Source organism: Trifolium pratense, linkage group LG6, assembly GCF_020283565.1.
Source record: "Trifolium pratense cultivar HEN17-A07 linkage group LG6, ARS_RC_1.1, whole genome shotgun sequence".
NCBI classification, from domain to species: Eukaryota; Viridiplantae; Streptophyta; class Magnoliopsida; order Fabales; family Fabaceae; genus Trifolium; species Trifolium pratense.
This window is the reverse complement of record NC_060064.1, coordinates 3,776,367-3,793,074: the sequence shown is the minus strand read 5'-3', so window position 1 is coordinate 3,793,074 and position 16,708 is coordinate 3,776,367. Positions and strand designations below refer to the sequence as shown.

Sequence of the window (16,708 nt, the reverse complement as noted above, 5' to 3'; positions counted from 1 at the left end):
TCTGTTATATCACTTGAGAGAATACCATTGAAGCTCCTTATAACACACCAAGGGCTTGTAGGCACAGAAGCAAGGCCCACAAAGGACGTTCCATGACTATCTATGTCCGTTGGAATAACTTCAAAAGCAAACAAGACACCAATCCCCTCTAATGGTGTCATTAACTTTAAGATTAATAAAATTAGTATAAAACTTAACAATATTATAGTTAAAAGCATAATATTCTTAACGGTCTGTTTTTCCATTACTCTTGTCACCTCATTATATTTTTTTGGGCATAAACTAAATTGGACACAGATTTACAAATGTTTATTATTTATTTATTTATTTATTTATTTTTTGGTACATAAATGTTTATTTTATTTTGGAATTTAAATTTGTTTTTAGGCCAATTAGAGCTGTCAAAACGGGCGGCCCGACCTATTTCGGGCCGGCCCGGTCGGGCTTCGGGCTTCGTTGGGCCGGACTAAAAAGTCTGGATAAAAAACGGGCTACCAAAATTAGTGCCCGAGCCCGGCCCGGTACGGGTAGTCGGGCTTTCGGGCGGCCCGATTTATTTTTTTATTTTTTATTTTTACTTTTAGTGCTCAAACTCAACTATATAAATAGCATTAATAATTCTCGCGTCCTATTTTTTACTCATCCGCTATAAATATTATATAATTCGCGCGCGCCGTATTTTTACTCATCCCCTATCTACGAGTTTCTCGCGCGCCATATTTTTACTCATCCACTACCTACGAGTTTCTCGCGCCCTATTTTTATGCATCCACTACTTACGAGTTTCTCGCGCGTCATATTTTTACTCATCCGCTACCTAGGACTTTCTCGCGCGCCCTATTTTTACTCATCCGCTACTACGAGTTTCTCGCGCGCCCTATTTTTATTCATCCACTATGTACGAGTTTCTCGCGCGCCCTATTTTTACTCATCCACTACCTACGAGTTTCTTGCGCCCTATTTTTACGCATCCGCTACTTACGAGTTTCTCGCGCGTCATATGTTTACTCATCCGCTACCTACGACTTTCTCGCGCGCCATATTTTTACTCATCCGCTACGTACGAGTTTCTCGCGCGCCCTATTTTTATTCATCCCCTACGTACGAGTTTCTCACGCGTCCTATTTTTAGTCATCCGCTACCTACGAGTTTCTTGGGTGCCCTTTTTTTACTCCTGCTACTTAAGTAGCGGACGATATTTTATAATTTATATTACAAACTAATTTCAAATCATCCGAAACAAATTATTTCGGGCTTGCGGGCCGCTCGCGGCCCATTCGGGCTAGTCCATATTTTAATCGGGCTTTATCGGGCCGGGCTAAAAAGCCCGGAAATAATTCGGGCCAGGATTTTCAAGGTCCGAGCCCGGGAAAAAATCGGGCTTGGCGGGCCGGCCCATTCGGGCTAGCCCATTTTGACAGCTCTAAGGCCAATCAATCAAGTCATTAAATAAATTTTTTTTTAATAAAAAAAAGTTACAATTTCTTTTTTTTTTTTTTTTTTTTTTTTTATTTACAATTTCTAATATCTTGCTATTTTTTTCAAGAACAAATTGATAAAAAAAATACTATATTTTTTAATAGTACTTAGCAGCACAGTGATAGCATTAAGCAGTAGTGAAAATATCAAGCAGGAATAGAATAATTTTATCAAATCAAATCAACAATGATGCGGATGCATACACTATACCATCGTTTAACTCTCCTCTCTTTTTCTTCGCCATTATCTCTTCTTCCTCTCGCTCCTCCGCTCCACCTCACTCTCCGTCGCAGAACCACCGCTAATTTCTCCTCCATGTCCACCTCCCGGCTTCGCCACATAGCACCTCTCGCTGCTATTTCCACTGAAGACGGCGCCGTTGGAGCCTCCAACGGCTCCGTTTCTTCCTCTTCCACCGCCGATGCTTCCAATGATTACGAAGGTTAGTTCAATATTCATTTCTTTACCGTTAAGTAAATGTTAATTGTAAAATTAACAACGTATTGATTGATTTTTTTCTTATATAGCATTTTTCACGATGTTGATTTTTGAATTAGTTAACGGTATCATCTTTTGAGATGATTGATGAACTTATTTTCAGTAGTTAAATTATTTTGCTGCTGATGAAATGTTTGATTAATCAGATGGTTTTGAATTAGTAACTAGTTTAAGTTCCTGAAAAGTTTGCACATGAAGCAAAGCGTTTATTGGGATAAACAACTTAATCAAAAGCTTACTTATCATATAAGTGCTTCTGTATAAGCTATTTTTATAATAAAAGATAAAAATAAAGTCAAACCTTTTTCATGTAAGTTTTTTTTTTGACGTAGAATTTACGAAAATAAGCTGAAAATAGTATTTTGAGCTTAGTCTTTATGTGCTCAACTCTTGCCCTGCAATTTTTAGATTTAGTATTTTGAGCTTCTTCTGATTGGAGTAGAACTAACAGCTACTTTAATGTTTGGATTATATTGCTGTTTTTGTAATTGCTGAATGCTGATGCTTGTTTTATTTGATTGTTGTTAGATGATTCAGTGTTAGGAGTAGGATATCGTGTTCCTCCACCTGAGATTAGGGACATTGTTGATGCTCTGCCCGTTCCTGCATTGTCATTTTCGCCATTTAGAGATAAAATTATTTTTCTCAAGCGACGATCTTTACCTCCGCTGACTGAATTAGCGAGGCCAGAGGAAAAGTTGGCTGGTTTACGTATTGATGGACACTGCAATTCAAGAAGTCGCATGTCATTCTACACTGGTTTAGGGATCCACCAAATTCTTCCTGATGGTACATTCGGACCAGAGGTTGAGATACATGGTTTGCCTGAAGGTGCAAAGATAAATTTTGTTACTTGGTCTCCTGATGCTCGGCATTTATCCTTTAGTATTCGTGTGAATGAGGAGGACAATAATACCAGTAAACTCAGTGTATGGATTGCAGATGTGGAAACAGGGAAAGCCAGACCTTTGTTTCAGTCTCCCGATGTATATTTGAACGCAGTTTTTGACAACTATGTTTGGGTAGATAACTCTACATTGTTAGTTTGCACCATTCCATCCACTCGTGGACCTCCACCAAAGAAACCTTTGGTTCCTGGTGGCCCAAAAATTCAATCTAATGAGCAGAGAAACATTATTCAAGTAAGAACATTCCAGGATTTGCTGAAGGATGAATACGATGAAGATTTGTTTGACTACTATGCGACCTCTCAGCTTGTTTTAGCATCTTTGGATGGTACTACAAAGGATTTTGGACCACCAGCTATTTATACCTCTCTGGACCCTTCCCCAGATGAGAAGTACATTATGATTGATTCAATGCACAGGCCTTACTCTTTTACTGTACCTTGTGGAAGATTTCCAAAGAAGGTAGAATTATGGACTGCTGATGGAAAATTTGTCAGGGAGCTTTGTGACTTGCCCCTTGCCGAAGACATTCCAATCACATCCAATAGTGTGCGAAAAGGGATGCGTTCTATTAACTGGAGAGCTGATAAGCCATCAACACTTTACTGGTATAGATATGTATTTTTAATTTATATTTCTTCTTGGGTGTGTACTTTGACAACATTACAAATGTATAATTTAAGTAAACTTAATTCTTTTTTACTTTTTTTTTATAGACATTTTTAGATCCGCAGTTGAAATTGTTTTTATTATTTTTTCTCAAAATCTTTTTAAGTGTTTGAAAACTTAAACTTCCCAAGCGTGTTCTAATAATGAAGTTCATTGCCATGTAAATAGTACTAAGCATGCAGTTTTTATGAGCAATCATTCAGGTATATGGGTAAGCTTGTTTTTGTCATTGTATGCATGTATCCATACACACATATATCATCCACTTGCATCACAATATTTGGGGGTTGTTCTATTGCAATATTATGTTTAGGCATTTCAAATCTTATTTTACGTTATTTACCAAAGTACTCATATTTGCAAGGCAATGTTAGATCACTTACCGTTCTTTACCCCAACTGGTTTAACCCATTTTCTTTTCCCTTTTTTATGGTTAGTTTTTGATTTTTTCATCATATGCACCTCTCACGGTTAGATTTTTTTTCACAATCAAACTTAACATATCTTTTATTTTAAGTAAGATGTTTGCCCTTGCATTTTATATTGTTTTTCTAGTCCCATTTGTTATATGTCTCTGTTTTTATGATTCTTTTGTTGTTAAAATTGCTTCATTTGAGGTCTCTAGGGTAGAAACTCAAGATGGAGGTGATGCAAAAGTGGAAGTTTCTCCTCGTGATATAATCTACTCACAACCTGCTGAACCACTCGAAGGTGAACAGCCAGTGATATTACACAAGCTTGATCTCCGCTATGGGTATGAATACAAATTATTGATTCACATTTAGCTATCGCCATATTTGCAAATATCTAAAATTGCTTACTCTTTCTTAGCATTTCAAACGTGCTGCTCAAAGCCAAGGTTTGCAGTTGACATTGTGACTTCAATGCCAAGTCCTGGCCATTTTCAAATATTACATGCTAGTGCTGTGCTTGCTATTCATATCTATTTACATGCTTGATTTGATTGTCCTAACCAGCATTTGGTTTGCATGCTCATAAATTGACATTTATGTTAATCGTATGCTACAAGCATCTATATAGCATATGTCTGTTAGGAAAAGGCCTGGCCAGGTTCACGGTTGATGCTCTTGTTTTCTGTATCTACAGAGGAATTTCTTGGTGTGATGATTCGCTGGCTCTTGTATACGAATCTTGGTATAAAACAAGGCGAGTAAAAACATGGGTAGTCTCTCCTGGATCTGAAGATGTGCCTCCACGCATCCTATTTGATCGATCTTCAGAAGATGTATACTCTGATCCTGGCTCTCCCATGTCGCGGAGAACCCAAGCTGGGACATATATTATTGCCAAGATAAAGAAGGAGGGTGATGATGGAAGATATGTCTTACTGAATGGAAGTGGTGCAACACCAGAAGGGAACGTTCCCTTCCTTGATCTGTTTGACATGTAAGTGTCTTAAAATAAATCACTTGTTTCCAGTATAAGCCCTCGCAGATTCTCATTTATTCTCTGGTCGTTTGAACCAAAATGTTACAGAAATACAGGTAATAAGGAACGAATCTGGGAGAGCGATAAGGAAAAGTATTTTGAGACTGTTGTTGCTCTAATGTCTGATCAAGAAGAAGGGGATTTACAGTTCGATAGGCTGAAAATACTGACTTCAAAAGAGTCAAAAACAGAAAACACCCAATATAACTTTGTTAGCTGGCCAGATAAAAAAATAGTTCAGGTTACAAATTTCCCTCATCCATACCCTCAGCTTGCTTCATTGCAGAAAGAGATGATCAGGTATCAGAGAAAAGATGGGGTTCAGCTTACTGCCACATTATACTTGCCACCAGGTTACAATCCATCAACAGATGGTCCTTTGCCATGTTTGGTTTGGTCTTACCCTGGAGAATTTAAGAGCAAAGATGCTGCTAGCCAAGTTCGTGGTTCTCCAAATGAATTTGCTGGGATCGGTTCCACGTCAGCCCTTCTTTGGCTGGCTAAAAGGTGTGAATAAATTTGATAATTATCCGCGTTGTTTGGCTCTAGATGATTTGGCACTATTTTACTTAGTTTTTCTGTTCTGGTTCAGTATATTGTGTTAAATTAGCTGGACTGTTCTTTAATGACTTTAAGTACTGCAGGTTTGCAATTCTATCTGGGCCAACCATTCCTATTATCGGTGAGGGAGAACAAGAGGCAAATGATAGGTACATTGATAGCATTATTTATATAGCCGTGGGATCTTTAGTGTATGCTAACTATGAAATAATTGTTCTTAAACACGTAGAGGAATCTCCTCATTTTCACTCTCATTTCTTCTCTTCAAATCTGAGTTTCAATGTTTCGGCTCTTCACTTTTGTGAGGCTTTAGTTTCTTTTTCAGTGTATTGATTTTTTTTTTTTTTTGAAGTAATCATATCCATAATGAATAAAGCAGTTAAAGCTTATCTGATTGTGTTTAAAAAAAAGTTTATCTGATTATTTATCTCTACAAACCAGCTATGTAGAGCAATTAGTTGCAAGTGCGGAGGCTGCTGTGGAGGAAGTTATCCGGCGTGGGGTAAGATTTTATTTTTACTTATGTAGTCTTTAAGTTGTCAATCCGATAGAAAATATAATTTGAATCCAACATTTTTGGGTTGTCCCATCTAGGTAGCTCATCCAAAGAAAATAGCTGTTGGTGGACATTCCTATGGTGCATTCATGACTGCCAACCTTCTGGCACATGCCCCTCATCTTTTCAGTTGTGGAATTGCTCGTTCTGGTGCTTACAACAGAACACTTACTCCTTTTGGTTTTCAGGTACTGCTTATAATGACTTGAATTTTATTATTCCAATGGCTTACTATTTTCCATAAATTGTCTTTTCCCCCACAGTTCCTTTTGATCTCCTTTCACATCTTATTTTTGGATTGACTGGTATATCTTATAAATGTCTTTTAGAAATAAAGACCTTACATCTTATACACCACTCTCTTCTGTAGAATGAAGATAGAACTCTTTGGGAGGCCACTAATACCTATGTAGAGATGAGTCCTTTCATGTCAGCTAATAAAATTAAGAAGCCTATTTTGCTTATCCATGGAGAAGAGGATAACAATTCAGGAACATTAACCATGCAGGTAAGACAGGAATTTCCACCTCTACTACTCTTGTAAACCGTAATTAATTGACTATTGCAGTTTTTGAAAGAAATAATCCTCTTGGAGCCTTTGGCCAATTTCTTGATGCTTCTATTCTATGTGCTCCTATTGCAGTCAGACAGGTTTTTCACCGCTCTGAAGGGTCATGGTGCTCTTTGTCGGTTGGTGATTCTGCCTTATGAAAGCCATGGTTATTCTGCCAGAGAAAGCATCATGCATGTCCTTTGGGAAACAGGTAGATGGCTGCATAAATATTGTGTGTCAAATACTGCCGATGCTGGTGAAGATCAAGATATTGGCACAGTCAAAGAAAATATTAGCAAAGGAGTTACAGATGCTGAAAGCAAAGTGGTTGCAGCCAGTGGAGGTGGCAGCAAAGAAGCATGTGATCTCGAGCATGAACAATCTCATTCTCTACCAAGGTCATCGTTGTGGTAACCTCTTCAGCCTTTATATTCGAAGTCCAAATAAAACACTTTTTTACCAAAGATTAGTTCTTGATAATGATATACTTGCAAATAGTAAATTCCTCCCAGTAACAGTCTTTGGACATAATCTTGCTGCCTTCTTAAGAGTAGTACATGACCATACCAGATATTCTTTTGTTTAAAAAATAAATAAAATAAAATTTTAAATTTGGCATTTCATAGTGATTAGTGAACCCTGTTGCAACCTAACAAGTGTATGATCTTGAGTATTAAGAATTTTATTGGCTTCCAGAGTCATCCTTTGTGTTAACCTCTTCAGTCTTCAAATTTTAAATCCAAATAAAGACTCTTTCATTGAAAGTTAATTATCTCTTGATAATCAGTATTTCTTGATGATGATATATTTGGAAAGAGTAGATTCCTGAATAGGCTTGGACATAGAATCTTGCTACCTTATGAAGAGTAGTTGGAAGTGAGGACACATTGCTATTTTGTTTAAGTGTACTTTTGACATTTGAGCTGGACCCTTCAATAACCAAAGAATTTGGACGATTTTAGTCAAACACTTGAACGATTCTTACTGCTTCTTCCCTCCACCTATATTTATATTTACCTTGAACTTGTTTTTTGTAGAAAAATTACCTGATCTTCTGGGAAGCACTTGAATTGGAGCATGTAAATTATACACGAGGAAGACGATCGTCATGATGCCCTTCACTCAGAGAATGGAACACTTACATTATAATTATGGGATGTAAAACACATTCATTCAATAGCTTCTATAGCAATAATTGCATTGCTGGTGCAGCGGTGGGTTGCCAAATCATCGCCTTCATGGTTTACCAAGATGAAGTTACCGTCGCCGCCCCAGTTCTATATGCACTAGGCAGTTAGGGCCTTTGGGATTTCTAACATGCCTTAATTATTCAGGTGCGATTCATTATTGCATCTGCTATTGTATTTCAACAGCAGATCAAGGATGTTGGTTCCAGTTATGTATAACAACGTAAATTCTGTAGTATTGTGTAATTTGGGTTCATAATAATTCAAATAAAGTTCAGGGTATATTTATTGAATTGGATTAATTTGGTAATGAGTAGAGTTGTTGTTACTTTTGATAAAATTATTTTTACTATAATACCCTTAGTTATTATTATTTTGGTAACGAGATACCCTAAATTATTTATTTTATTGTTTTACATTTTCCTCTATACAATAAATAATTAGGGATAATTGGCAAAACAATGATTAACATTACTTTAAACTTTGAAAATGACAAATAAGATGAAACCAAAATTTCCTAAAATTTCGACATTTAAAAAGCATTTGAGGAAACATATTTGATGTCTTGCCATTTGTAATGAAAAATAGTACTCCTTAATTTAATTTTAATAATGACATTTAAATGTGAGTTTACGTAAATTATCTGAGCCCTTTTTTTTATATTAACCTCTAATTTTTAAAGAAAAAGGGTTCCGGTAATCCAAATTTTGGTTGTGAGATAAGTAAAGACAGACAAAAAATTGTCCGGGTCTTCGACTATTGTAATCCTGAGTATATATCATAATTATTTGTCGTATTGCTACACTGAGAATGGCAAATAATTTCATTTTAACGCAGCTTAGTTCAATGTTTCGAAGGTGAGAAATAATGCCAATATTAGCATATGATTCAACAAATGGCGTATGAAAAATACACAGTAAGTTGTTGAATTGGCAGATTTCGATGAAATACAGTGCCTTTCAGACAATTTTATATTACATGATCCACACAGTTCTCTCAACAACATTATCTTCTCCAGAATACTAATCTTTGCATTTGTTCAGTTTGGCAGAAACACCTAACTTGTATGCTAGTATGTTATTTCTTGTATCCTTTGAAAACACTTCAGTTAGTAGGGAAAATAAGTTATATTCAGCATAGTGAACATATGAACATAATAATAAAACATACATGCTCGTCCAGCAAAAACATATCTCCACCAGGAAAAGCAAACAAATAAAGCATTGTAAAATTTCCACAGGCCAACAAAATATAGTTCACAGCTCAGTACAAGAAACTTATTTCTTGGAATCAACTCATCTACATCTACATTTTATGAAACAATTGAATATTGAAGGGAGCAAAAATTAGGGCACAAAACATGACCTATTTTACTCTTCCTCCGCAATGACACTAATCTCACCCTTTTCCAGCAAATCATAAAAGGCCCTGGTTTTTTTCTGTTCATTCCAGTGATGCATCTTCCAAACACTGCCAGCAGCTAATCCGAGTACTGATCCAATAACAATCTCTTTCACCACACTTGGTCCTTTCAAAGTAGCATGAGCAATCCGAGGACCAGCCATTTGCTTCCTTGTATTTAAGCTTGTTAACTCTACAAGTTACAAAAGACTGCTGATATAAATATTTACATATAAAACTAGGATGCAGTTCACACTTCAGAATGCACACCAATCCTAACAATCAATATGAGAGTAAAGGGAAGATAATGGAAACAAAAGAAAAGCAATAGAGTTTTTTAGGCTGTTTTACTTCCTTCTTATCCTTTAACCTTAGGGTGAAGAAGCATTCATTCTAGTTCTAGTCCATCAGAAAAAATCTGGGACCCAATTTGGTCTCTACAAAATCATCACAACTTTTACTATGGAAAAATATAATTTGGGACAATTCACTCCCTACTTAACCTCTATCTAAAAATATAATCTGGTTTAATTTTGTCAAAGAACGGGTAAACTAGATCTCGATCTTTCTGTAAGGACCAAAATGAGTATTCACTCTTACAGATTACATCTAATCTAACTACCTCACTAACAACATTCTCTCCTATTTTCATTCCCTTAAAACTCATCAAAGGAATGAATATACATCAGATTAAAGCCATATTAATCAATAACAAAAACAATAAATCAGGGACAATTGTATATTTAAACAAAAACAACCTACGTAACCCAATAAATTAACCATGAAACCAAACAATAACATGGATCCTCAAATGTAACATTTAACAAAACAATTTTAAGAAAATGGGACAAAGATCTAATTTATTTGATCCATTTGTATAATATGAAAGGAATCTAAATTTTTTAATCTTGTTTCCAATTGACAACCATTAATTTTAATAAGAAAATGTAGAACAATGCAATAAGAATTGAAAGAGAACTCACCAGAAGAAACAGAGGTTTGGGGATCTCTTCTTCGTCGCGAATTCGCGTCGATGGTGTTCTGTTGAGAGGAAAGGTAGAAGAATATGTACTTCGCTTGGACTACGGTGGCACTTCTCTAAGCCCAATCTAAATGAACTTGGGCTCACATATTGGCCCATATCAGTGAGAATTTTAAAATATAGAAGAAGAATAATAATAGTATATGATATTGTATTTTAAAAATAAATAAACGTAATATTTCTTATAGGATTGTGATTGCATATATAAAATTTGAAGGAAAAATTAATTATTTAGGGGGCACGAGCACGACTGAATATAATATTTTCAATTGCATGGCCAAAGAACGATTCGATGAGGCACAAGTGCATGTTAGATACGCTCTCACTATCCATAAAGAGGGTTCATCACTTTCACATTTTATTCTCATCATCTCAAAATAATTAAAAAAGATGGTGTAGTGTGGATTATAATAGTTACCATTAAAAAAAAAACTAAATTACAATGAAGTTTATATCATATTAGTAAGTTTATATCATATTAGTAAATTTTACCAAGCAGCTATAAAATAGAATAATCCGCCTCACTCAACTCTCTCTCTTTGTCACAGAATCACCACCAACTTCGCTTCCATGTCCACTTCGCGGCTTCGCCATATAGCACCTCTCTTTTCCGTGTCCACCAAAGACGGTGCCGGCAACAACGCTGTTTCTTCCTCTGCCACCGCCGCTACTTCCAATGATTACGAAGGTTAGCTCAATATTCATTTCTTACAAAGCGCCGTTTTTTTATCATTTTACATATATCAATGAACAACTTTGACGACTAATATATTTTATATTACTCTTGTTTATTATAAAAAATTATACAAAGTTCATATTTTAGAAAATATTCATTGAAACAAATTAAACATCTTATTTTTTTAACATTTTTTTCTATATATTAATAAGAAAATATGATCAGCTATATAACCAAATATATATATATATATATATATATATATATATATATATATATATATATATATATATATATATATATATATATATATTACTGTTGATGAATTATTTTACTTATAGTGTAGAGTTTTGAACTAGCAACTACTAATTTAGAAGCTAACAAAGTTTAAGACTTTTGAATAAACAACTTAATTAAACATCGGTTTATAAAAACCCTTAAATAAATGCTTATAAAATAAATAATTAAATATGTAAGTGATTTCTGTAAATAAAGAGTTTTAATTTTAGTTCTTGTAAAAAAAATTTAAAATTTTTATTTTAGTCCTTATAAATATATAATGTTTTGCTTTTCTTCTTGTTGTTTTGTTTAGTTCCTGTAAAATGGTTTCCTATTGAAATTGGTATTCGTAATATGTAAAATAAGGCTTAAAATGAATATTTTTAAGACTAATTTTAACATGAACATATTTTATCCGGACTATTTAAAACATAAGATCAACGATCAAAACAAAAAATTGTATATTTGAAAGGACTAAAAAAAAAAAAAAATTACAAGGACTAAAACAAAAAAAGAAAAGATTCTACCGTATTTGCATGGACTAAAAACGTATTTAAACCTAAGAGAAATACTACTTATCATATAAGTGCTTTTGTATAAGCTATTTTTATAATAAAAGGTAAAAATAAAGTCAAACCATTTTCATGTAAGCTGTATACAGAGCTTATGAAAATAAGCTGAAACCAACGTATGGACATATATATATTGCGATCCTTTAGTCTTTATGTGCTCAAGACATTTTAAGATTTAGTATTTTGAGCTTCTGATTGGAGTAGAACTAACAACTACTTTAATGTTTAGATTATATTGTTGTTTATAATTGCTGATGCTTGTTTTTATTGTTTGGTGTTAGATGATTTAGCACGGTATCGTGTTCCTCCACCTGAGATTAGGGACATCGTTGATGCTCCGTTGGTTCCTGCATTGTCATTTTCACCATATAGAGACAAAATCATTTTTCTAAAGCGACAGTCTTTACCTCCGCTGACTGAATTAGCGAGGCCGGAGGAAAAGTTGGCTGGTTTACGTATTGATGGACACTGCAATACAACGAATCGCATGTCATTTTACACCGGTTTAGGGATCCACCAAATTCTTCCTGATGGTACACTAGGACCAGAGGTTGAGATACATGGTTTGCCTGAAGGTGCAAAGATACATTTCATTACTTGGTCTCCTGATGCTCGACATTTATCCTTTAGTATTCGCGTGAATGAAGAGGACGATAATACCAGTAAACTCAAAGTATGGATTGTAGATGTGGAAACTGGGAAAGCTAGACCTTTGTTTCAGTCTCCTGATGTATATTTAAACGCGGCTTTTGACAGCTACATTTGGGTAGATAACTCTACATTGTTAGTTTGCACCATTCCATCAACTCGTGGAGCTCCACCAAAGAAACCTTTGGTTCCTGATGGCCCGAAAATTCAATCTAATGAGCAGAAAAACATTATTCAAGCAAGAACATTCCAGGATTTGCTGAAGGACAAATACGATGAAGATTTGTTTGACTACTATGCGACCTCTCAGCTTGTTTTAGCATCTTTGGATGGTACTACAAAGGATTTTGGACCACCAGCTGTTTATACCTCTATTGACCCTTCCCCAGATAAGAAGTATGTTATGATTAGTTCAATTCACAGGCCTTACTCTTTTATTGTACCTTGTGGAAGATTTCCAACGAAGGTACAATTATGGAATGCCGATGGAAAATTTGTCAGGGAGCTTTGTGACTTGCCCCTTGCTGAAGACATTCCAATTACAGCTGATAGTGTGCGAAAAGGGATGCGTTCTATTAACTGGAGAGCTGATATGCCATCAACACTTTACTGGTATAGATATGTGTTTTTAATTTATTTTTCTTCTTGGGTGTGTTCTTTGTCAACACTTTATATGTCTTTGTTTTTTGTGATTCTTTTTTTGTTGTTAAAATTGCTTCATTTGAGGGCTTTAGGGTAGAAACTCAAGATGGAGGTGATGCAAAAGTGGAAGTTTCTCCTCGTGATATAATCTACTCACAACCTGCTGAACCACTAGAAGGTGAACAACCAATGATATTACACAAGCTTAATCTCCGCTATGGGTATGAATACAAATTATTGATTCACATTTTAGCTAACGAAAAGGCCTGACCAGGTTCACAATTGATGCTCTTGTTTTCTGTATCTACAGAGGAATTTTATGGTGCGATGATTCACTGGCTTTTGTATACGAATCTTGGTATAAAACAAGGCGAATAAGAACATGGGTAGTCTCTCCTGGATATGAAGATGTGCCTCCACGCATCCTATTTGATCGATCTTCAGAAGATGTATACTCTGATCCCGGTTCTCCAATGTTGCGGAGAATCCAAACTGGGACATATATTATTGCCAAGGTAAAGAAGAGGGGTGATGATGGAAGTTACATCTTACTGAATGGAAGTGGTGCAACACCAGAAGGGAACGTTCCATTCCTTGATCTGTTTGACATGTAAGTGTCTTAAAATAAATCACTTGTTTCTGTTAAATGCCCTCACAGATTCTCATTTACGCTCTGGTGGTTCGAATGAAAATGTTACAGAAATACAGGTATCAAGGAACGAATCTGGGAGAGCGATAAGGCAAAGTATTTTGAGACTGTTGTTGCTCTAATGTCTGATCAAGAAGAAGGAGATTTACAATTAGATAAGCTGAAAATACTGACTTCAAAAGAGTCAAAAACAGAAAACACCCAATATAACTTTGTTAGCTGGCCTGATAAAAAAATAGTTCAGGTTACAAATTTCCCTCATCCATACCCTCAGCTTGCTTCATTGCAGAAAGAGATGATCAGGTATCAAAGAAAAGACGGGGTTCAACTCACCGCCACATTGTACTTGCCACCAGGTTACAATCCATCAACAGATGGTCCTTTGCCATGTTTTGTTTGGTCTTACCCTGGAGAATTTAAGAGCAAAGATGCTGCTAGCCAAGTTCGTGGTTCTCCAAATGAATTTACTGAGATCGGTTCCATGATATCCCATCTTTGGCTGGCTAAATGGTGTGATATATTCAATAATCATTTGTGTTGTTTGGCTGTAGATGATTTGACAATATTTTACTAGTTCTTGTGTTATGGTTCAATATATTTTGTGTTAAATTAGCTGGACTGTTCTTTGATGACTTAGTACTGCAGGTTTGCAATTCTAGCTGAACCAACCATTCCTATTATCGGTGAGGGAGAACAAGAGGCAAATGATAGGTAAATTGATAACAGTACTGTTATAGATGTGAGATCTTTATTGTATGCTAAATACAAAATAATTGTTCTTAAGCACGTAGAGAAATCTCCTCATCTTCACTCTCATTTCTCTTCAAATCTGAGTTTCAATTTTTGTTTACAAACCAGCTATGTAGAGCAATTAGTTGCAAGTGCAGAGGCTGCTGTGGAGGAAGTTATCCGGCGCGGGGTTAGATTTTATTTTTACCTATGGTGTTTAAGTTGTCAATCCGATAGAAAATATAATTTGAATCAAACGTTTTTGGGTTGTCCCATCTAGGTAGCTCATCCAAAGAAAATAGCTGTTGGTGGACATTCCTATGGCGCGTTCATGACTGCCAACCTTCTGGCACATGCCCCTCATCTCTTTAGTTGTGGAATTGCTCGTTCTGGTGCTTACAACCGGACGCTTACTCCTTTCGGTTTTCAGGTACTGCCTATAATGAATTGAATGGCATATCTTATAAATGTCTTTGAGAAATGAAGATCTTACATCTTATACACCACTCTCTTCTGAAGAATGAAGACAGAACTCTTTGGGAGGCCACTAATACCTATGTAGAGATGAGTCCTTTCATGTCAGCTAATAAAATTAAGAAGCCTATTTTGCTTATCCATGGAGAAGAGGATAACAATTCAGGAACATTAACCATGCAGGTAAGTGAGGAATGTTTGCCTCTACTATTCTTGTAAACTGTGTTAATTTACTGTTGAGAGCCTTACTTTAGCGAATTGCTCGCTGTTTCTATCCTTTGTGCTGCTATGCAGTCAGAAAGGTTTTTCGATGCTCTGAAAGGTCACGGTGCTCTTTGCCGGCTGGTGATTCTGCCTTTTGAAAGCCATATTTATTCCGCCAGAGAAAGCATCATGCATCTCCTTTGGGAAACAGGTAGATGGCTGCATAAATACTGTGTGTCAAATACTTCTGATGCTGGTGAAGATCATGATACTGTCACAGTCAAAGAAATTACAGATCATCATGATGTACTTCACTGAGAGAATGGAACACTTACATTATAATTATGGGATGTAAAACACATTCATTCAATAGCTTCTATAGCAATAATTGCATTGCTGGTTCGGCAGCGGGTTACCAAATCATCACCTGCATGGTTTACCAAGATGATGTTATCATTGCCGCCTTGTTTTCCGAACGATCTTAGTTGCTTAATCGAATAATGTACAAAGTGTAATTTAAACTCATAGTATTACTTGTTCTTAAGCACTACGCAGATCTATTCAGCCTTAACTTGTTCATTTCAAAGTATCTTTCAGTAAAGCTTCACAAAGGATTCTTAACAAAACCATTTGCATGATTTATTTGATTCATTTGCATAAGACGAAAGGAACCTTTGTGAAAAATTGCTGTGGAATAAAATAGTAACTGTGGGTGAGGAAATTAGTCCCATTTGAGAATTCAATAAAAAATCTAAAACAATGTAACAAGAATTGAATAAAAGAACTCACCAGAAGAAGCTGAGGTTGGGGGATCTCTGAGGAGAAGGAAGGAAGAGAAGAGGCTTACTTTTGCCGCACTATGAATTTACCAAAATACTTTGTCAGCTGTTTGAACAGTGGATGTTATTTTTTTTAAAAAAATCATTTTTATAACGTCCGCTATTTAAGTAGCATAAGGGTAAAATGGGAAAGATACAGGACGTTCGAGTAACTGGTCGAGCTGCAAAAGTAATTCTAGGAAGAAAAATGTACCCCACTTTGGACTACGGTGGCACTTCTCTAAGCCCAATCTAAATGAACTTGGGCTCACATATTGGCCCATATACGTGAGTGTTGTAAATTACTAGGTATCAATTTTTTTATTTTTTGATAAATTACAAGGTATCAAATCCGAGGTTATTGTTCTTCTTTCGTTGTATTGCTCAATCAGATAAAAATATTTTCTTGTAAGATTTTATATTATTGAAAAATATCTTTCGAGATGACTTACATTTTCAAAAAATATATTTCGATGAGTTTGAGGAATTCAAAGCAACATATAAGAGAGAAAAACAATTACATGAGTTTCACTACTAATTATAAAAATAATTATTTAACCTTTGGGAATTTTGAAAAAGTATGATTATTAGAGAATTATAAACAAATAAAAAAAAACATAATGACGTATTGTAATAGTTAAAAAAATTAGTAAGATTTAGCTGAACTAGCAACAATATTATTAAGATGTAGTATATTTTTTTCTCAGCAATCAT

General features: G+C 35.4%; 3 protein-coding genes across 7 annotated transcripts; 2 read left to right on the top strand and 1 right to left on the bottom strand.

The window, feature by feature from the left end:
* Positions 1–1,554: 1,554 nt before the first annotated feature.
* LOC123891111 (probable glutamyl endopeptidase, chloroplastic) lies at positions 1,555–8,153 on the top strand. 4 transcript variants are annotated; one of them, XM_045940925.1, is made up of 11 exons: positions 1,555–1,921; positions 2,506–3,493; positions 4,180–4,308; positions 4,662–4,961; positions 5,052–5,510; positions 5,648–5,713; positions 6,006–6,066; positions 6,159–6,308; positions 6,491–6,628; positions 6,764–7,083; positions 7,711–8,153. In XM_045940925.1, coding segments are annotated over exons 1-11 (2,868 nt in total). In that variant the 5' UTR covers positions 1,555–1,665; the 3' UTR covers positions 7,712–8,153. The 4 variants fall into 4 exon arrangements, with proteins under 4 accessions (XP_045796881.1, XP_045796882.1, XP_045796885.1 ...); XM_045940926.1 differs by having other exon boundaries at positions 1,558–1,921; positions 6,764–7,071; XM_045940929.1 differs by having other exon boundaries at positions 1,603–1,921; positions 2,515–3,493; positions 6,764–7,071.
* A 901-nt stretch (positions 8,154–9,054) lies between these two features.
* On the bottom strand, positions 9,055–10,404 carry LOC123891113 (cytochrome c oxidase subunit 5C-2). 2 transcript variants are annotated; one of them, XM_045940931.1, is made up of 2 exons: positions 10,245–10,404; positions 9,055–9,454 (listed from the first exon to the last, which is right to left on the bottom strand). In XM_045940931.1, exon 2 carries the CDS (start codon positions 9,423–9,425, stop codon positions 9,231–9,233), a length of 195 nt encoding a protein of 64 aa, XP_045796887.1. In that variant the 5' UTR covers positions 9,426–9,454; positions 10,245–10,404; the 3' UTR covers positions 9,055–9,230. The 2 variants fall into 2 exon arrangements, with proteins under 2 accessions (XP_045796887.1, XP_045796888.1); XM_045940932.1 differs by having other exon boundaries at positions 9,055–9,471; positions 10,245–10,332.
* A 230-nt stretch (positions 10,405–10,634) lies between these two features.
* On the top strand, positions 10,635–15,724 carry LOC123891112 (probable glutamyl endopeptidase, chloroplastic). Its single transcript, XM_045940930.1, has 10 exons — positions 10,635–10,991; positions 12,112–13,090; positions 13,213–13,341; positions 13,431–13,730; positions 13,821–14,279; positions 14,415–14,480; positions 14,628–14,688; positions 14,779–14,928; positions 15,018–15,155; positions 15,267–15,724. Exons 1-10 carry the CDS (start codon positions 10,874–10,876, stop codon positions 15,492–15,494), a joined length of 2,628 nt encoding a protein of 875 aa, XP_045796886.1. The 5' UTR covers positions 10,635–10,873; the 3' UTR covers positions 15,495–15,724.
* Positions 15,725–16,708: the final 984 nt, after the last annotated feature.

Coding starts and splice junctions, on each gene's coding strand:
- LOC123891111 (XM_045940925.1), top strand. CDS start 1,666: ATGATGCGGATGCATACACTATACCATCGTTTAACTCTCCTCTCTTTT. Junction 3,494..4,179: donor AAGCCATCAACACTTTACTG/GTATAGATATGT, acceptor TGAGGTCTCTAG/GGTAGAAACTCAAGATGGAG. Junction 4,962..5,051: donor TTCCTTGATCTGTTTGACAT/GTAAGTGTCTTA, acceptor AAAATGTTACAG/AAATACAGGTAATAAGGAAC.
- LOC123891112 (XM_045940930.1), top strand. CDS start 10,874: ATGTCCACTTCGCGGCTTCGCCATATAGCACCTCTCTTTTCCGTGTCC. Junction 13,091..13,212: donor ATGCCATCAACACTTTACTG/GTATAGATATGT, acceptor TGAGGGCTTTAG/GGTAGAAACTCAAGATGGAG. Junction 13,731..13,820: donor TTCCTTGATCTGTTTGACAT/GTAAGTGTCTTA, acceptor AAAATGTTACAG/AAATACAGGTATCAAGGAAC.
- LOC123891113 (XM_045940931.1), bottom strand. CDS start 9,425: ATGGCTGGTCCTCGGATTGCTCATGCTACTTTGAAAGGACCAAGTGTG.